The sequence below is a fragment of the Amblyomma mixtum genome, chromosome 7 (genome assembly GCF_055824585.1).
Source record: "Amblyomma mixtum isolate Tamu chromosome 7, ASM5582458v1, whole genome shotgun sequence".
NCBI classification, from domain to species: Eukaryota; Metazoa; Arthropoda; class Arachnida; order Ixodida; family Ixodidae; genus Amblyomma; species Amblyomma mixtum.
Genome location: NC_143018.1, coordinates 32,577,070 through 32,598,001, shown reverse-complemented (window position 1 = coordinate 32,598,001; position 20,932 = coordinate 32,577,070). Strand labels below are relative to the sequence as shown.

The following is a 20,932-nucleotide window of genomic DNA, read 5'->3' as shown; positions in this document are numbered from 1 at the left end:
CTCGGATTATTGAAACAAGGCTGCGTTCGGCACGCGCGCCATGGGAGACGGCCCGAGGAGAAAACGGGGGGGGGGGGGGGGGGGGGGGGGAACGGGCAACGGTGTGCCGCAGGAATGGAGCTTTACGCGCAAGTAATGAGCGCCGCGGGGAAGAATGAGCCAGCGAGGTGGGAGCGACGGCGATGCCGTTCCCGGTTTTGAAATTGTGTACTCCACGCGCTGGGTGCAGACCACCGCCTGTCTTCTGGACAGTATACTCAACACACTCAATGCTTTTAATTCTATGCTCCATGAACTCGACTTTCCAGTAACTCTGTGCTAGCTCCATGCTCTCTATGCTCCACAAGCTCCAGGCACCACGAACTCTGAGCTCAGATGATGATGATGATGGAAAAAATAACACTGCGCTCCATGAACTCCGCCTCTTCTCTATGCAGTGCACCCAATACTCTGAACTCTTCAATTTTTAACTGCATGGTCCCTGAACTTGATGTTCCAGGAGCACGACTTTCAACGAACCCTGTTGTGATAATTCCTTCCTCCGTGAACCATACGCCCCACGAGCTCCAGGCTCCATGAACTCTGTACTCTGACGAAGTTCATACCTCGCAAATTCTGAACTCTCCCTCGCAAGCTGTTCGCACGGGATTTGAGAGAGAAAGCACACAGTTCGAGCTGAGATGGTTACGTTGACAAGGCGAAGTCGGAATCCATCAAACACTCTTAAAAATATGACCATCGTCCTGCAAATGCATGACCGGGTAACTATAATAGAGAGAAACAACACTGTAGTTATAGGTGTCGCTCAGACGCAATTAACGGTATCACTAATTATAGCGGCGACATAACGAAAAGCGACGCACCCGCGTTGCCCAGCTCTACCGCTTCGAGAACAGCGTAGCTATTCCTAGTTTCCCTGTCCCGAAAAAAAAGCAAGAAGCTTAACAATAGTTGTGTTTTGTCTGGTTCTAGTCGCCGCAGTGAGGGGGGCGCACCACTTAGAGAGATATCAGCGCGATCTCGAACGTCCGCCAAGTCAATCCACGCGCGCAAGGCTAAAACAATTTTCGGAACAAACAGAACGCTCGGCGTTCCTTCACCGTTCCTCGGAAAGCTGCGAAACACAAAACACGCTTCTCAATTTTTTAACTACAAAGAACAGTTCTGGCGGAGCAGTCTCAACCCAGCCGCACAGGCAGAGTTGTCGGCCCAGAAGGAAACACTTAAATCGAGCTACGTTACGCCTGATATAAATTTCGCCTCAGCCTGAGAGGCAAGGCACCGCATAGATTCGGAGGACCAAGCCGACGCTGGACACAGAGAAAAAGTACCTCGCCACGCATGCAAGCCAAGGTGGTTCTTCTCACGTAGTTATTACACAAGGCCCGCGATTGTGTTCCGACCACGTTTAACGGGTGACGCAACGACGATAAGGCCTCGAGAGTAAACCGCCCTCTGTGAGCGGAGAGACCTTGCATTGGACCGAAAGAGACTTCCGCTCTGAGCCCCCGCAAGGCTGCCGCCTGCGTAGGAGTTGGACCACCTCTTCTTGCGCACGGTCGGACCTGCTCTGCGCGCAGGTTCATGAATGTTGCATACCATAGCGTCTTGTGCACCGAAGAAGATATAGCAGGAGCTCCTCCCATTCCGCCGAAGCGAGCCATTCGGACGCCCACCGAAAAGGCGTCACGATGCAGTCAATTGCGGCGGGCGATGGTGGTTATACCGTTACCGCTATTTCCGTCCCCTTAACGGCGCCAAGGAAGGAAACTCCGCGTAGGCAGTGCGCTGCCTAAGCGGATGGTGGTGGTGTTAGTTATTCCATAGCTGAAGCTGTTGTCTTTTTCGCTCGTTAGTAGAAAGTGAACGTATGGCGCGAAATACAGCGCCAAAGAGGCAAACGTGTTACAAAAATACGGAAAAAAACATGCACTGGCGGAACAAGCGGTCACACAAACGCGAACATTTGCTCTGCGTTGTTCGCTTGTGTTCCATCCCTAGATGTTTAAGGTAGCCTAACAAGGTGCAGTATGTTTCAAACTAAGAGAACAATCACCATTAATCTAGAGTGAACAACACAACGACATCAGTGAAAGGTCTACCCGTTTTTTCAACCCGTTAAAGCAGGGGAACTCATCATGTTCTGGAGCTTGAAATCTCGAGCAGCACATGACAGTGGCAGTCCGTCACCCAACTGACTTAACCAGACTGGTTAAGGTGACTCGGATGTCACGCAGGCTAGTTGAAGCCTCGTAGAACGCGGAACCACGACAGCAAGTGTAAATGTAAGCACGTTTAAAACCGCACATTAAAATATAAAGAAAAAGAACCATCCCTCAAAAAAGCAAGTTTCGAGGCTTGAACGAAAAACACATCAAGCGAAAGAAAAACGCCCCCCATACATCACACCTAACAGCCACGAACAGCATCGAAGCGACATATCTGTTCAAACGGGCAGGGCGAAATATTTCACTGCTCTCGAAGCGAACCAGAATTCAGGGTGCCCCTTCCCACGCGATACGAAAAGAACGCAAAATCGGACGAGTACCAATCTATGCTTTTCTTTTCTGAGAAGTCTTCCCTCGAAAATACGCTTTTAGACACTCCTCAAGGGACCCAGATAAATACGCCGGACACGTACTCTAGGTCAAGGTCGAGTCACATCCTGCGGAATCGGCACAGACCACCCACGGCACCCATTTTTTTTTCTCTCTCTCTTAACAAGATGCGCAGTGCTCGGTCAAAGTGCGCCCGCGCGCTCACGTCGTAATTCATTTTTCCTCCGACTCGCGCCGCTGCAACCGCTACGCTTTCTTTTATTCCCCTCGAACCGCTTGTTCCAGGATACGCGTACCGGTCCCTGCACCGAAATAGCGAAGGGGGCCCCGTTTAAGACGTCGCACCACGCTTTCTCGCCTTAAAACCGTGCAGCCTGGCGCAAGCTATGCAGAGCCGGTTTCAGCCAATCGGAGACGCCGAATTTCAGCAACTACTAGTTACTGGCTGGCGACGCCCGCGTGATGACCAATCAGGATGACTAACGGAAAGAGAACGCCAATGCACCGACCAATAAGGAACCGCCCGTACGTGAAAACAGCTTTGTCGCCTTGGCTCTCAATTCGGTGACGCCAGCTGCATACCTTCCGTAGCGCTGCGCGGTTTTAATAAAACGCCGAGTACGCGAGCGCAAAAAAAAAAAAGAAGAAAACTATGCCAGTGAGGATGGGGTATAAGCAAGAAGATGTACACCTACCTAGGCTTCGAAGCGAAGGCTATCTCACGGGCTTGATTGTAATTCCGCACATCCACGGCGGCGGCGCCTAGCCAGGAAAGAAAGCCGTCTGCCCGGGCTGTAATGGGGAACGAAGAAAAAGCGAGCAGACGACGGCCCACTTCGTATGCAGACGACGATACGGTGTATAAACTAGTGCGTTCCAGGTTTTATTTTTTATATATATAAAAAGCTTCGGCTCCGGCATGCACGGCTGGCTTTGCTTGCTCGATGAATTTATCTCGCCTTTATTATTTATTATTTCCCCTTCTCGGAAAGTGCACTTAAGCGCAGGCTATATTTGCTGCGGGACTGCACTCGCAGAGGCGTTCAGAGTCGTGAGCAGGCGAGCAGGTATGCAGAAGATAGTATACCGTCTATCAACTGACTAATGAAGCAACCAGAGAATATTCCTGCTGTGTGCACTATACCGGTACCACTTCTGAATAACGCCAGGATACCCGAGCGTTCTTCGGCGATGATGAAATTAAATGAAGGTGGTAGATAGCCAGCACTGGCACAAGTATTCCAATATAGGTGATGCAGGTGATCGCAATGCTGTGGGGAAAAAAAGGGGGGTGGGGTGTAACCTGTAAGCGAATGTAGAAAAACTGCTACGTGAGCTTCACTGCCAAGCAAACAAGTAGTGCGGCGTGGCACGCCTTACAGGAGAAAAAAGAGGCTACGACTCTGACTGTGGGTGACACCTGAACCTCACCGCGAGGAAGAGGATGAGAGGAGAGGGTGAAAGAGGTACGAGAGAAAGCTCAGAAAAGTGGAGTCACAATAGAGAATTACACGTGGCTCCAATATTAAAGGGAACAGTCAGGTGGCACACAGTAGCTAATTTTGTCGTTCTTTCTGCAAGAAGGCTGGAAATGTCTCACGGGTATTCATACTTGCCGAGTAACCAATGGTTGAATGCTTATACTGTGACGCTTTGGCCATGCGGTGATAACCAGATAGAAAAACAAACAATGCAAGTGCATGCCACATTTCCGAAGAATATCGGCACAGGCCACGTGAATACCAAGCAACATACTTGATGAGGGATGTGAAGCTAAATATATGCGCAGAATCCAAGCCTCTAGCGAATACATAAGTGTCACAGTAACCTTCTATCCCAGATTCATCCACATTCTGCAACATGACTAGACTGCCCTGCCTACGCCGACTCTACGAATGAAAATGTCACTTTCCCCCGGCACTCGAGGCGGGAAGCAAATCGCATTCAAAGAAGTGCTTCACAACTGTGATCAAAACGACTCGGGCCCACTGCCGATTGACTCGGACGCAAGCAGAAAGGAAACAGGTTCTACTATACGCCGGCCGTGAGAACATAGGTGGCAGAAACATGAAAGAGCCAAATGACGCTGTCACCGGGAGCCTCCATTCAGGAGAGCAGAATCTTCTTTATCGAACTCAAAATTTTGTCGCAGGTATAGCAGCGCAAAGCCTCACAGACAATTTCGGCAACCTTCGCGAGAGCCAACCCCCGGCTTTTTCTCGACTCCGCCGGGCTAACAAAGCGTGCACCATTAGACAGGAACGAGTTCCGTCAACGCCCATCAAAAAACTGACAATGAAGTTTCTCCCGCAGACAGATCGACCCGCCAATCCTAGAGAAAAGGCAGTGGGTCACGTTCGATCGAAGCGCCGCGAACTGTACAGCGGCGGACGCCGCGCTATCTCTGAGCGAGCACACAACGACGCGTATACTCGTATGCATGCATGTACGAGTCCCGTCCGGAATTCCAGCCGCTCGAACAGATTACCTCTTCGACGACCAACGACGACGAGTTCGCCTTCTCTCCTTCAACTGTCCTTTTTTTATTATTCCAACTCTAAGAGCACGCCTGTCGGGATTCCCGCCGCCACACGCCTCAGCAGTCATCCCCCCCCCCCCCCCCCTCTTACTAAGGAGGGGGGGAGCGATCGAGACACTGGTTTCCCTTGAACTTATCTCGGCGCGACCATCTCCTCCACGGAATGCAGCTCCAACCTACGACCCTACGCCATGCTTTTCTACCGCGGCCTATAGAGACTGGAGCGGTGCCGTCGTTACGACCTAAGAGATTTCGTTGCGTGCAGTTTCGTGTAATCGCGAGCGAAACACGGCGCGCGCGCACAGTTTAGCCCGCCCCATGGAGGAGGCGTCTGAAGGCGGGAGGGGGCTGCTCTAGTGATCCCGTAACTCCCGCGCATCACCACCGCTCCAACCTCGTACTACTTGCTCCTTACACCCTCCGCTCTCGGTCTAGTTCATTCGTTGCTTTGCCGCAAAGCCAGTAAGGTCGGTGTACAACGAGAGTTAAAGCGTCTCAAACTAAAGCGGTCGACAGTTCGGCTCCCTAAACGTGCGACCGTAATCCGCGATACAGTGGTCATCGGATCGATCGATGAATGAATCACGGTGTGAGCATCCATCCAAACTAATCTCTTTCTGATGGACTTTGTGGCATCCGGGTGACTAAATGCGGGACATTTCAAAACTTTTCCTTGCAGTAAAGGCAGGTGTAAATGCGAAGAGACGGTTTCTGGCACCGGTTATGCGACGAAACGACAACGGGCTGCCGTTTTAAAGCGCGAACGATCACGACGAGGTTACCCCGTCATACGCAATTCGACCCGTCTGATCGCCGCTGCTGTTCCAAGTCGATCAATTACCGGGGTTACCGCACGATGGGGGTGCACTCCGTCAGCTCCTCGCCAGGTACAGCAGCCTCACGCAAGCCACTTAGCCACGTAATAACGACCCAACGATTCAAGCAAGGAACGGCTGTAAGAAGGTCCCCGTACTTAACGCAGGCGCCTCTGCCACTACACACATACAGAACGAGCTCGATCGCCCAATCTACGCAAATGATCGGACGGAACTGGAGAATTCACGTGGCGATCGCCCCTTCGCAACGACCGGACTGGTACAGATAGCTGACCGCATCCTCAGCTCCACATTCCTGCAGTAGGCACCGCGCGCGGGCAAGATTCGGGGCGAGGTCGCGCACCTCTCCGAAGCACCATACACACACAAGCAGACACACAACACGTTGAGACGGCGACGAAGGAAGTGCGCGCAGTCGCGCACCTCTCCGAAGCACCATACACACACAAGCAGACACACAACACGTTGAGACGGCGACGAAGAAGTGCGCGCATGCGCGTAAAGAGGAAAGGTCACCAAAAGGCCTGCTCTGTGCACGCTCTCTTTCACCTCTCGCACCCGCTGCTCTTCCTTTCCGGTTATTAATTCATCGCGCCGGAGGACACACGAAAGCAGGTTTCCTCGCGAATATTTCTTTTCATTCCTTCCTTTTCTCCAGCGCGTAGTCCTTTCCGTGTACACACACTTCCGTCACGGGAGAGGCGTTCTGCCTGATCCCTTTCTAGTTCTTCTTCCCTTGCCGACCTCCGGCCCGCCAGCTCGAAATAACGCGCGCTGAAGAAGCGAGGCGAGGAAGCTAGAGTGCACGGCGAAAAGTGAAAGTCGCGAGAAAGGTCGCATCCGGATCAACCAGCGCGCTGCACGAGCAGCGCGCTCTGTTGCAGAGAACTCGTCCGCCAGGTGAAGGCGCTGCACGCGTTAGCCACGTCAACGAACCGGTGTAGACGAGGAACGTGGAAGAAAAAAAGCGTCAAACGCACAAAGCGGCCGCGATTTCGCGCGTCAACAAGAACTAGCACACGACAGTATATGCTTCTCCTCAAGGTGGGAGTCAAAGACCAATTTCCCAAGCATTTCACCCTAAAGAAGCCGAGCACCAGACCAGGGGAAAGCGTGTGCCCATTGTAACACCAGTAGGTACCCGTCGGCGCCTGGTATACTTCTGCTGCATCACCTAACACAGCAGCGCAAGGACAGGCCAACGAAGGGAACGCACGCAACGCAGCATCCAATCACAAACTAGCCCCGGAAAGAATTAAGCTTGCTCCATTTTACACAAAAGGGCTTTAATCCCGAACCGGCAAATGAGCGCGACGTTTAACAACGCGACCGAAGCCAACACACCAGCGATAGAGCGGACTCAAAACGATCCGCCCTGCAGCCCCGATATCCGCGTTCAACAGCCGTCCTTAACCCCGCACCGACGCAACCTTTTTGCGATGCGACGCCGCATACAAACCGCAAGCGACAGCAGGGCACAGCGGCTTCTTATCGCTTATCGCGTCAACCCGTCTTTGTAACCCCCACCTTCTAGATAACGAAGAAGGTGTGTGTGGGGGGAGGGGGGCAACGAACTACTTTCTCCCGTTCCGACACACCTAGCAGATTTCCGCTAAGCTCCTTTTCACTTTCGTAATACGCGGTATCGCGCGCACAAAGGCTAACGAACCAGATAGTGAGGAACCACGCAAGCCGTAGCCGGTGGGGTAAAAAGCATCCTCCTATACTGCTCAGGCAACAGCCTCCAGCGGAAGACTAGCGTTGTCTCATCTCGAAGAGCCACGTACCAAGCCCCCCCCCCCCCCCCCCCCCCCCGTCTCGTCGTCCCATTCAGTGCGCGGCGGCAGCTATCAACAAATCAGCACTCCTTGCATCACCAAGTGCTGCCGCTTCCCCGGCGGCGGCGGCAGTGAATGACGACGACTGCCGTTGAGGAGAGCGCACGTGCGCAGCCCAAACCGCCCACCACCGCCGCCGCCGGTGACCCGTAGAGCACGAGAGTGAAAAAAAAAAAAAAAAGCCGTTGCATACCTCGCTACATACAACCATACAACGCTCGCTTTCCTTCCAGTCTTCGTAGGACGCGCGCGCGCGAAAACGCCCGCCGCCGCCGCTGCTGCCAAGGTGTCTACACACAGCCTGACCCCGTACGCCCACCACGCTAATAGCGTACAGCGGCGCGCTCGCCCCCTTCGGGTCAGGCCGGGGGCTCTGGGTCAGACAACGGCGGCTGGCGGCAGAAAGCGCGCGCAAGGCTAGACGTCGTTGCCCCGAGCTCTCACGCGACGCGCCGAGCCGAGGTACGCACACTGGCCGCGTCGACCGTGCTCTACGCATGCACAAGTACTCCTGAGCGAGCGAGAGAGTGAGATATAGCCGCCATTGTACTCCCCGCAGCAATGCGCGCAGACCTTGGAGCAGATGCAATGTAAGTCGCCACGTGCTTCGTCACGAAAGACGTTGCCCCCTGGGCCTCACGCAAAGTTCCTGAATCATACCAGTTGTGAAACTCCCCGCAGCGCCCACGTGTCGACATCTGGCACTCTAAATTGGTCGAAAACTGCAGCTAATTGACTGCCTGCCTCTTCCGGCGTTCGGACGAAGTGCTCAAGGCGTCCGAGAACGTGGTGAATGAAATTTGCAGAGAGCCGCGAATAGCCGTAGAGCGTTAAAAAAAAAAGGAGATTGCGATAATCTGTCCTCCGCCATCATTGATTCCGCCATTGTTCCACGGAGGGATTTCGCACACCGATGTACAATATTTGACAGAACGTTTTCACAACAGGTAATACAAGTTCAAAGGCTTGCTGCTTCAACAAGCGCTGAAATCCACTGAGGAAAATATTCTTCCACTTCTGATTGCCTTGAACTTAAAAGCGATTCAAGAATTCCGTCGTTTTGCCTTCATGCTTACAAAGGCAATCGTGATACGGGTTCGAATCACTTCATCTGAAAAGACCGACGCTGTCAGATCAGTATGCCAGTAATTTGGTACGCATAGGTGCGGTAAGTTACACAGAGGCGTGCCACAAAGCCTGTCATCATTGTCAGCAAAAATGTGGTGAGGGTGCACGAGGAAATGAAAGAGCGCGGCACTCTTCTTACGCTAGCTCTTTGAACATTCAGAAACTGGCCGCCGGTCACGGTCAGATTTTCACCAGCGATTTCGTAACTGCCAAAATAAAAGAGCTCCGACGCTCACGATGTGGAGGCGCGAGCGCGCACCCCAGCCAGAGCGTTGACCACACTCTACCCATGAAGAGGGTGGTCTCCGAGAGATGCACCGCCGTCATTGTCCTACCTTCACGGCGCGGCAAAGTAGTGGCGCCAATAACAGTGCTCTATGCGCGTGGAAATGAAAGGTGTTTCGACTATAGAAGAGACATTGCGATTGTCGGCGTTCCGCGAAGGCACGAATGTACGGGTGCCCTGATGGCGTGATTGTCGTTCCACGCCGCCGTAGACGGTCGAACGCGCTGCGCCAAGCTGCTCGGGAGGTCGGCGAATTGCGCGCGTAATAAATGACCACGTCCCATGCGGCCCGACTTTGGCTGCATTGTAGTGCAGACGGAACAATGCACCATTGTAGCGGTCGGAGACTGATTTGCTGTTTCTTTTTTTTTTCCCCTAACAGGAGTCAAAGTCGAAGAGCCACCTGGGAGAGGGCTGACGTGAAAGGACACGCAACATGGCTACAAGAACGATGGCCATAGGTGAGTGATTCCACTGCTCGATATTATGCCATGACCTAAGAGCAGATTGATGGCCCTAAGCCAAACACGTTACACTTGTACCAGTGTGTAACTGCAATGACACAACCTTCGAAGACGTTTTCAATATGCCACCTAGAAAAAGTCAGCATTGCATTAAATAACCTAAGCTCGTTCTTAATTAACACGTAAAGAAATCATACCTAACTCAAGGCGGCCAAGCACAACCGCTAAGCGCATGTAAGCCTCCTTACTGAAACGTCCACGTATTGGAATTGAAAAAAGTAATGGTTGGTAGATAAGCGGTACCAACCATTCCGTTACCATTCAGATCAATCACTTCCCGAAGAATTGCAGACAACGGACACCCACGTACACTAAATGGTACAGCGCTACGAAACTTGACGCTACGAAACTTTACTTGACGCTACGAAATATGATATTTGCTTGTGTTGTGTTCCCTCCCTGTAACGACTCTCAAGCTGAGGTGAACAGTAATAATTAATAAAAAAATAAGCGCTTCGGCGTAAAAGCGTTGTCTTCCGCCAAAGAAATGGCGAAATTGCAGCACAGAACTAACTTTAATGCAGAGCACAGAAACTGCACGAACTAACAAAATGTGTTGGTTCCCAGTGCAAAAGTGAAGGCCCACTGAGCACAATTTCAGCCGTCATCCTCTCGCTCTCAGAAACAAGTCCGAAGTCTCTATATTACGCCCATCCCTCCTTTAAGCATGTGTTCACGAACTGTATTCCCCAGACAGTTTCCTTCAATGTGGCCGTTCGTATTTCCCGGTGATCTAATGGGACTCGCAGCGCCGTCCACGATGTAATTTACTTACGGTGGCCCCGATGATCCAGTTTAGCCTGGCGTTCATCTCGTTAGAGCCGGTCCTCAAAGTTCGACTTTGTCCCATTGGCTTAGCGTCTTAGAATCCTAAGAAGCTTAGAATCAAAATCATTTTATTGGCGTATAAAACAAAATATAACATGGGCATATTTATACAGAAGGAGGTCCCGTTGTCAATGGCTGTACAGGGACCTCCAGCTTACCAAAGACAATGCATTCGTTGCGATACACAGGACGCAATTCAGCCACTCCAGTAATACATGCGAGCGCCAACGAAGCCCCAGGAGTCTAACGCGAAAGCCTTTACTGGCTCATCAGTGGCGTCCGTCCGACAAGACAGATCCATACCCAATTCAACACCAGCCACATAACAATCCATACATTGGCTAAACTGTGTATTTAGAAGCAAAAATTCAAGTAAAATAAAAAAGAAATAAAAACCAACAAAATAAACAACAATGATAATAAAAGTAAAAACAAAACGACCAAAGAAAAATGGGGGGGGGGGGAGAGGACAGGGGAAGGCTTTCGCGTTTCCGTTCTTAAGCAGACTTGAGTGCAATACTGTAATTTTTATCTCACTTCCTTGCTTCGTCAGCAAACAAAAGCTCATGAGTACAGCCAAAAGGTACAAGAGTGCATAACTCCAGCTTAATATCTTAAACACAGCAGCCAATCAAAAAATTCAGGGGGCACTTTGGCTCTCTAAAGTGCTGCAAGGCGAAAGCGTTTTTTTTTTATTATTCACAATTTATTTTTATTTTTGTTTCTTTGCTTTTATTTTTGTTTTCCTATTTTCATTTTCTTTATTCTTTTTATTTTTATTTATGAAACCCATGCATTCGCTAGATGCGCCTTTATTCATGCCCAAACCCTGAGCCTTCGTGGCGGAGTGGTAGCGTCTCCACTTCAAATGCCAAAGGCCCTGGTTCGATTCCCAGCCTCGACACGGGTTCTTTTTAAGTAGTGACGCCGAAACGCGGACATATTTGCTAACATACCTCGTTCGCGACTGTATGAGGCATTAAAGGCTTTCGCCTTAAAAGGCTAAACGTCGTGCCAGTGCCCCACTTGAGGCAAGCAAACTTCTAAACCATCGCTCACAGTCTTCATACCGTGTCCTTTGCGCTCGCGTGAGCTGTTCCACCGACACTGCGTGACGCAGACGCGACGCCCCAGTGACACACGGGAGGAAACAGCGCGCGTCTGACCCACAAAAGGAGAACAAAACTAGACGCAACGCCACCAACGACAAACTCCCGTCTCGTACGGGGGCGACCTCAGCGAGGAGACAGGGTGTGTGTGTGTGTGTGACTCACACACGTCTGGCAGGGGAGACAGGAGCGGCGATCCGGTACCTGCCCACGCCAGAGAGAAGAGCGGTGTGACATTCGAAAAGGCGCGCCTCAGGAGTGGTCGGGAAGCTCTCGTGCGCAGCTCCGCGAAAACGAAGAGAACGAAGAAAAGAGCACCGAGAGCTGCTTAACGTCTGACCCGAGGTTCTCTAATTATTTGTTGCTCGGCGACATTGTCTGAGGACGAAAAGCGAAGGTGCAGCTCTTTGAAACGCCGTACCCCCCCCCCCCCCCTCCCCTCGTGTCTCCACACAAAACCGGAGAGTGAGTAAAGTTCGTTGCGAAGAAAAAGACGATATCTCCCTCACTTTGCAACCTCCTTCAAAACGAGAAAACGACAGGGAGACCTGTCCTGTGCTATTACTCTCCCAACCATCTCGTTCGCGCCAATGTTTTATACCTCCTTTTTGCCCAGCCGCCGCGGTGGCTTAGTGGTTATGGCGCTTGCCTGCTGACCCGAAAGACGCGGGTTCGATCCCGGCCGCGGCGGTCGCATTTCGATGGAGGCGAAATGCTAGAGGTTGTGTACTGTGCGATGTCAGTGCACGTTATAAAGAACCCCGGATGGTTGAAATTTCCGGAGCCCTTCACTACAGCGTCCCTCATAGCCTGAGTCGCTTTGGGACGTTAAACCCCCATAAATCCATAGACCGAACCAATCTTTTTGCCCGCGCATCGCATATCGGTGGCCGACCAATGTTTCCCACAGCTGCTCGAAGCTGCGTCGCAATAAAAAAGTCCGTACATATCCTACTTATTGTTGGCAGAGAAACGAGTTTTCGCATCTTCGTGGGTCGGAAGGGTTAATCCCGTAGAGGCGGATTAAATACTTAAGCTACACTACTCCCACAGATACCATTGCAGTATCGCCACTACGAGAGGCCATGCGAAGAGGTCGGCACAAAAGCGACAGGGACATGATCCAGTGGGATGAGTTGGCACCCGAGAACTGACCACTGGCAAATTTTCGCTTCGAAAAGGCGTAGCAAAGGTATATTGAATGGCGTGAATGCACTCTATGTTGGCGCTTAAAGGAGGAACGAAAAGAAGTTGCACGACCGCCATTTGAACAATCGGCCAGTGTTCAACATGGTTCTGCATGGTTATCAATCTGTTGAACAATCGGCCAGTGTTCAAAGACTCTGCATGGTTATCAGAAGAAATAACGTTCGAAATATAACTACGAACCATCCGAACAGAGCCATATGTTAGAAAAGACGAGCACGTTCACCTCGCTAACAGTAGGCAATGCTGCCGCTTATGAAAGCAACCGAAACCTTGAAATTTTTAGACGGCGACTTCCGTTTCCGTTGTGTTCTTGGAGGTGCAAACGCATTTCATTTTTCTTCGGTGCAATTGTTCGACTTTTCTCTGCGCAGGCCTACTAGCCTTGGCTTCGCTGCTGGCTTTGGCTGCTTCCGACTTCATTCATGACCGGGTAAGTGGAATGAGTCTGGAGCGGGTGCATCGCACCTGCTCTCACGTACGAATGGTGTCGCTGGCAGCCTCCCTGCCCTGATGGTAGTATAGTGATCAGTAACGACCTCGTTATTGATTTACTGCGCGCAGTTAGTAGCATTTCTGGAATTTAAGGAATTACAACTGAACCTCGCTATAGCGAAGATGAAGAGGCCCGGTGGTTACTTCGTTATAGCCGTTGCTTCGCTACAGCCCGTGTTGACCGAACATCCGAAGGTAGTCTTCATTCCTTCGTTATATCCAATATTTCGTTATAAACCGCTTCGGTATAACGAGATTCGACTGCATATGTCTCAGTAGATGAAGAAATTACCCGAGCACTTCGCAGCCTCTCTGGCCACATTACTTGATGAAAATCCGAAAGTGATGTATGCGATGGCACATAATACACAATAACATAAATAAGCATTATTGGATAGGGAGGCATGTAAAGAAACAAGTGCTTCGTGGCGTACAGTTCTTTCGAATGACTAACTGTATAGCTCAACAAGAATTTCATTCCTTCCAACGCAGCAGAAAAAGAATGTGCAGCAAAAAGGGGCGCTCAAACACAAAAGCTCTTATGAACTTCCAGATACACATTCACTGTTTTTTTCTTCTTCTTATTTTTCACTCATCAACATAAATTGCAAACCTTTCACCCATGTTTTGTCCCATATGGCATGTTCACGGAGGTGCTACATACAGCGTGCTGAACGGGTATGAAGCCCAACATTGACTCCAAAATGTTTCTTTCATCTGCGCTACTACAACCATCATCAAAACGGAGAGGAATTAATTCCGAGTACACACAGAACACGACAGAAATGTATGCTACGCTAAAACACGTCTACTTAAAATCGTGACCTCGACCAATAAACCAGACAGAAACGATCTCGAAACGTCACCGCACCTACTACTCCGCTGCATATGACAGCTAGAGCCCCAACACACACAAACCTCCACGACGCTTCCTTGACGCGAAACGTCTTCTTCATCGGGCTGGATGAATTCCTCCTGCCTTCCTATGTCACCCCTCTGTCGCGCGCTAACTGCTTTGCAAGTCGGATGTCCCAATAAAGTGGGACGCGGGTGCGATACCCGGGCCAGTAAGCGGCGCCTCCGTTCCGACCCAGCGCTCGCTCGCAACACAGCTCAAAGGTCAGGAATCGCGACACACTCCCAGTTGCTCCCGCGGCGCCGGCAGCGACACCCAGTGGCATCAGTGAATTACCATTCGCCCCATTAAATCCTTCCTCCATGCAACTCGATCTTTGCCAGCGAGCCAAATACGCAACTCCCTTCTCCTTTGTTTCTCTTTTAGTCGGTTGGAATCTCATACTCGCGACCCGTGAAAACCTAATTACCCTCAAGCGCGGCAATGTCGTCCCGTGAACGCCACGAATTAAAAAGGGTCGAACAACATTACCACATACGCACCCAAAAGTGCCGAGGTACTCCCGTTTTGCTTGCGTTTTAGGTCCACTTTCAACCTAACAGCTGGCAGCGAAAGGAAACTGGCTGCAAGTCGGTACGGCAGCGTCTTATGCAAATCCACGCGCAAGAGTTAAAAGCCCCTCGCGACACGATCTAAATTATGAAGGAAAAAAATTCCGAGGCCCTGCAAATGCAGTGAGCACCGACTATGGGCCACGGTCCTTATGGAAAACGCTTAGCATTCTGTGAACCATTAGCCTTTCGAGCCAACGAAACCGACTTGTCGAAAGCTAGGGCCACGGCCGGTTTGGAGTGGACGCGTTCGATCCAGACCGGCCGTGTTCGGGCAATCGCGTTCCTTTCAGCCAAGCGCCGCCGTCTTGTCTCGAGCTCAGGAACGCATAGCGAGCGCCGCAGACGCGTCGGAAAGCCGAGATAGCCTTGAGTAGCTCTGCGATAAGGCGAACGCCTCATCAGCTATGAATGAATTAATTAAAAACATTACTCAGAGATTTGGGCGGGGGAAGGCGCGGGTGAGGTCCCTAGTCGGGTAAGGTTAAAAAAATACTCCAGTGCGCCACTCGTTACTCTCGCGCAAACTGGGCAAACAATCACTGGTTCTTGAATCAGCCTTGAAGAAGTAACTTTTGTCTATATAAGAGCCGGTCGCTTAGATCCATGCCCTCACCGGGCATTTCGCTCAAACACAAATGACTGCAGAGACAGACAAGACAAACACGGTACCTCAAGCTCACTTCGCACGGGCGTCCCAGTCGTGTTCCGGCTTTAGCTCGTCCGAACCTCGACCCAGAAACCATGAGTTGCACTTCGGGCTTGTTTTATGGTCTCTCCGTTCAGCGCCACGACGACTATCCTGCATCAAAAAACAGCACAACCCCCGTACAAACCCAGCTCAATGTCCCTCATTAGGCATACCGCTGCAAGAACGAACAAGAACACCTGCCGGGCCTTCCGGATTCCTCGCATTCATTCATCACACCCCCAGAGCACATACTCGAGCGCGTGGCAAGGCACGTGGCAGTCAGACGCCCAAGGCGAACAGCCGGCTCGTGGCCCTAAGCGTCTGATCCAGGGCATGCGTTCGCGAAGCCTTGTCCCCTCTTTCTCCTTCTGAGCTAGTTGGTCGGGGGAAGCCTTATCGACAACGGCCATCGGAGCAAATAAGAAAAAGCGGTTCAAGCGCACCGCGATCATGAGACGGCAGAGAGCAAACGACTCGGAAGCCATCGCGACAAACCGCACGGTGGCGCAACCGGAGCGACGGTCGTCGCAATCGCTTGCGCAAACGCCCTCTCTCTCTTTCACTCGCAAAGCGGCCGCGGTGTACACAGCCCAACTCCTTCGCTGGAAGAAATCAAAGCAGCTCTTTTAAGCGACAACGTAATCCCCATCCCGCGCGACTGCACAGCAAATTAACGGGACATGTTGCCGGGGCTAGTCCGTGCCTTTCGAGCATGGCGCAATCAGATGGGACTGCGGCGTGTAGTGCGGCGTTTTCTTCGCTTTCGTTAGGTTTATTTCCCGGTTGCGCCAGAGTCTAAAGTACACTGCGAAGTTGGCTTCGATCAGTTCACAAATGAGGACGCGAGTAACGCGGAAACAACTCCAGGAGTGTGTATGCCTTCCGGGCTCTGGGTAAGAAAGCGACAGCAATAAAACGCGATCGTTGCGTAATTAAATTGATCGGAGCGCAGTTCGTAACATTTTCGAAAAAAAAAACTATCATATGGGGATGCTGAAGTCATGTTAAGAGTGGATCCGAATGTGATAGCATTAAGTTTCGCGTTTGTCGCAGCTTCTGACTCAACGTCTGTGTGTGTTTGCGTCGTTTTGTTTACAATTGCCCGTCTATCAACCGCCATATTGGGAATGTCAACTGCAGTAGCAGGCATCTGCTATGGGCGAAGGTGCCAACATTTGCATAGATCTTTTTTTTAATTTATATTCTGCATTAAGATTGCTGTCTAGATACTAGAGTTCACAACCAAGTGGGCAGGTTGTAATGACGTCACAAGGCCACGTGACCTCTATCGACCAAACTGCGAATTTCTAGACGGGCACTGGTCATCGGCTGGGTTTTGGTGCGGCAACTCTAATGCTATAAAGAAACAATTACCTAATCCCTCGTTCTTTTCTTCTTGCACTGCGCAGCCCCGGATCAGGCGGCAGTCGCCCACGATCAACGTGCACGAGATCCCCAAGACGTCCTTCACCTGCGCGGACAAGCAGGCCGGAGAGTACTACGCCGATCCCGAGGTGCAGTGCCAGGTGTACCACATCTGCGTGGCGGGCGCCTACGGCAAGCTGTCCAAGATGTCGTTCGCCTGCCCCAACGGCACCATCTTCAGCCAGTCGTCGCGCGTGTGCTCGCCCTACGACCGCGTCTACTGCGCCCTGGCCGAGCGCTTCTACGAGAACGTCATGGGCGCCATCGACACGGACAAGGAGTACTACCACAGCGTACGCGTCGACGCGCCCGTCTTCAACGCTATCGTGCCACACGACGACCGCCAGGACAAGAGGAGGCGTCCTGTGAGGCCCGTCATCGATGAATACGACGACGACTACGACGTCACCACGACGCCCGCGCCACCCCCGACTCCCTCGTCGCAGAGGCGCAGGACCCAACAGCAGCCGCAGCAGACTAGCGCCAGGAGGTTCCACCCGTCCCCGAGGGCCCAGATCAACCGAGGCGCCAGCCGGACCACGCAGACCGCACCCCCAACAACCACTACCACCACGACCCAGAGGCCTCCAGCCCCGGCCTTCCGGCCGTCCCCGTTCAGGAACCCCGTGATCCGAGGCCCTCAGCAGAGCTTCACCCAGCCGCCGACCCAGACGATCCCGACGTACGGAACCGTGACGCCAGCCGTCGTCCCACCCAACCCTTTCGGGCAGCAGACAGCGAGACCCGTTCTAGTCCCGGCCGCCATCCCCGCTAACCCAATCTCCGGAGGCGGCACCCCTCCCGTTGGTCCTCCCTCGATCCCCATCAACGCCCTGGCTGCCGGAGGAGTCGCCCAGACAGCGCCGCCCACCGCGCCGCCGCAGAACTCCCCGGCACCGGCCTTCAGGCTTCCCCAGCGCCCGCATCTCAGGAGACCCGGCGCCGTCGGCGGTGCTCCCACAACCACCACGACGCCGGCGCCTTCCACGGCCGAGTACGAGTACTACGACTACGAGGAAGAGCCCAAGACTGCCCCGCCCAGGTCCAAGCGAGCCGTGCCCGTCAAGCTGGTCCTGCCGCCCAACAAGCACGCGGTGGCTCAGACCAGCTTCACTTGCCAGGATAAGGTCCCCGGAGGTGTGTACGCCGACCCAGAGACCGAGTGCCAGCTCTTCCACATCTGCGTGCCCATCGGCAAGGGCAAGCTTCTGGACTACGGGCTGCTCTGTGACGAAGGCACTGCCTTCAACCAGGAGTCCGGCACCTGCGACGAGAAGGACAGCTTCTCGTGTGCGCGCAGCCTGCAGTTCACCAGGACCGACAAGACCAAGAAGTTCCTGGCCGACAAGAAGCCATGGGCCTACCCCAAGTTCTCAAAAAGGGTCGTCCGAGACGTCAGGGCCCAGGCTGATGAAGCCAGCCACTCCGCAGAAGTGAGGGAACGCGGAGACGAAGAGGGCGTTTTGGTTGCCGTCGAGTTCCCCGTCACCTCGTTCACGTGTCAGGGCAAGACAATGGGCGGCTACTACGCCGACGTTGAGACCGGCTGCCGCATGTTCCACATCTGCGCCCAGACTGACATGCGGTTCCTCTGCACCAACGGCACCGTGTTCGACCAGAAGGCGCTCGTCTGCAAGAACGAGGACGAGGTGCGCTGCGAGGACTCGCCCAAGCACTACGTCAACCCACTGACCAGGTTCCTGGAACGACAGAAGCTGACGCCTCTCGAAGACATCCGCGAGCAGATGCGCGCCGACGCGTTCGAGATCACGAAAGTGAAGAACAAGTACCCCAAGAAGGTCGGTGACTACAAGCTGCGCAGGTACCTGTGAGCTAAAGTGTGAGACGGTGACCCGCGCTCCGCCGTCGCGTGGCGTCCTTCCTTCTCTTGCAGTGATCGTCGCGCAGTCACGCCCACAGGCTTCGGGGCATTCTTCGAAGAGACCTCTGGCAGCAGCACTCTAGGATCGCCGCACTGTTCAAAGGTTGCAGCTCGTGAGGAGAGAGACCGCGACGGCCAGTATGGGCTATTCCACGGAGCAAGGTTGAACGTTGTCCTTCGGCACATCTTCATGTACACGGCGTGTCTTCAAAAAAAAGTAGATGTGGACAGTGGTACCAGATCGCGACCACGCGACACAATGAGCCTGACAAATCACTTGTTTTTGCTTATGTGACTATCTTTTTGAAGTGGGCTGAAACAGTGGACCCAAGACTTAGAAAAATTACGTTCGTCGGTGCCGGCCACCCTGAAAAGGCTCTGCAACTTGGACTCCTACTAGCATTCTCAAGCAGACACAATGCAAAGAACATGAAAGACTGTTGTAGTCCAACGTTCATCACATGACGCACCGTAGCATACCGGACGTCGCACTGATTGCTTTCAACAAAGCACGCGCTATGGTTTGGACACAGGGCGAGACAAAGTATGCCGGAAGACGGGAAAACGGGGGAAATTCACCAGTGCATTATTAGATGTCCATACCTTGCAACGCCTTGTGCCTAACCCGCGGCGCGTGGTCCTTCAACGTGAACGCGCACCGACTAGAAGCAACCGTCGCCGATACTGTCCAGTACACAAGAGCGGAACCACTCGTCTCGCCAGACTGTAGTGAAGTCACTGCTGCAGATTCGATCGAAGTGCACACAAATATTTACGGGCCTCGGACTTTCCCTCCAGGCTCGACGCCATACGCAACTTACGAGCTCAAGACGCGTATCAACCGCAAGTTACATACACCACAAGGGTTTGGGTCTGGACTTGAAGCACATCACGTGCGCGCCTTGCACACATTGTTCCGCTTTCACCAATACTCCGTTTGTTTTGTTTGTGTCAAGTGTTTTTATACATAATAAAAACATGAAAAAAAGCTGGATCTTCTTTTTCTCTCCACAGCAGGGTTACAGGCAAGCGATGCTACCGTCAAGGTTTGCCACCGCGGAAGCTAATACGACTGCATAGCTTACAAAGCCGCTGTGAGTTCCAAAACATACTCTCTTTATTCAGCCATTGGAAACGGTAGAAAACCAACTGGGGAAAAAAAAGCTAACCTTTTCGCCATTTTCTGAAACCTCCGTGGCAAGTGACAGCGACTATGGTGTGGTGTTTGTATATAGTATGCATCATGAAGAAAGGAAGTTTAGTTTGGTTTATGGGAGTTTAACGTCCCAAAGCGACGCAAGCTCTGAGGACGGCGTAGTGAAGGGCTCCAGAAATTTCGATCACCTGGGGCTCTTTAACATGCACTGACATCCCACAGTACACGGGAGTTAATTTTGATAGGAGATCAACGGATGTATGGTGTTGATCTCGATGTCTTCTGATGGTTCGGTGATCCGGCGACACGTTGTGGAACAGACTGGACAACTTCCTCGGGACTATGTACTTTATTTCACGGGTGCTCACCAGCGACCTGCCCTCCGATCTCCCCGACCTCGCCCGGCCTCTCAAATCCCCTCTCGATCTCCCAGTCCCCCCTTTTTCCCGCCAAAAACTCGGCCTTAAATCCCCTTGCCCAGCATTCTGGGGACCATTTTTGTAACCAATAGGAAATGCGTTTGTCAGAGCCAATCAGGAGAATTTCGTCCAAACTAAAGGAGCCAATAGCACGCCTGTGCTCACGAAGTTGTTGTTTCACGAGCACCGCGTGAATTCCAAGAAGACGTTACGCACTTCCGCTTGGTTACAGCACAAGGCACAAAACGCACAAAAACGCCAGCGAAGCACAGGGAAGGCGAACACCCAGTCCAAACCGCGCGCACTGCCCCGGTCGCGCTTCCCCTCCGCTGCCCGTCTTTGAGGCATCCCTTCTGTCAAGTGGTCTGCCGTTAAAAAGCAATAAATTTACACGCGACCCCCACTCGAACCTCGCAAGGCCGGGCCTCCTCACTGCCGGTTAACTGTCGTCGCCGCCATCTGCCGCGTTTGTCTAAAAATAAACCCATTTCGGCGGCGCCGGGATGGCAGCTGCTTGAGGAGCCCCGACAAAAAATTGGCTGTGG

The 20,932-nt window shown here is 52.5% G+C and overlaps 2 protein-coding genes across 6 annotated transcripts in view; one reads left to right on the top strand and one right to left on the bottom strand.

Annotated features, from left to right (window-relative positions):
* The window catches only part of LOC149335584 (DNA (cytosine-5)-methyltransferase PliMCI-like), a 90,497-nt gene extending 74,549 nt beyond the window's left edge, over positions 1-15,948 (bottom strand). Inside the window, exons 1-3 of one of the 5 annotated variants that reach the window (XM_089552175.1) lie at positions 15,679-15,948; positions 15,487-15,616; positions 3,254-3,350 (exon numbers count right to left, since the gene is read on the bottom strand). The gene's annotated coding sequence lies outside the window, so the exon portion shown is untranslated. Of the gene's footprint in view, positions 1-3,253; positions 3,351-15,486 lie in introns of all 5 variants that reach the window. The other 4 variants (XM_089552176.1, XM_089552174.1, XM_089552177.1 and 1 more) reach the window with 4 other exon arrangements.
* Positions 1-19,794, top strand: part of LOC149335583 (uncharacterized) — a 45,628-nt gene extending 25,834 nt beyond the window's left edge. The window contains exons 2-4 of the mRNA XM_089552179.1: positions 9,568-9,646; positions 13,227-13,285; positions 16,915-19,794. Of these exons, the coding sequence (XP_089408305.1) occupies positions 9,622-9,646; positions 13,227-13,285; positions 16,915-18,762 (1,932 nt within the window). The 5' untranslated portion in view covers positions 9,568-9,621 and the 3' untranslated portion in view covers positions 18,763-19,794. The remainder of the gene's footprint in view (positions 1-9,567; positions 9,647-13,226; positions 13,286-16,914) is intronic.
* The last annotated feature ends 1,138 nt before the right edge of the window (positions 19,795-20,932 follow it).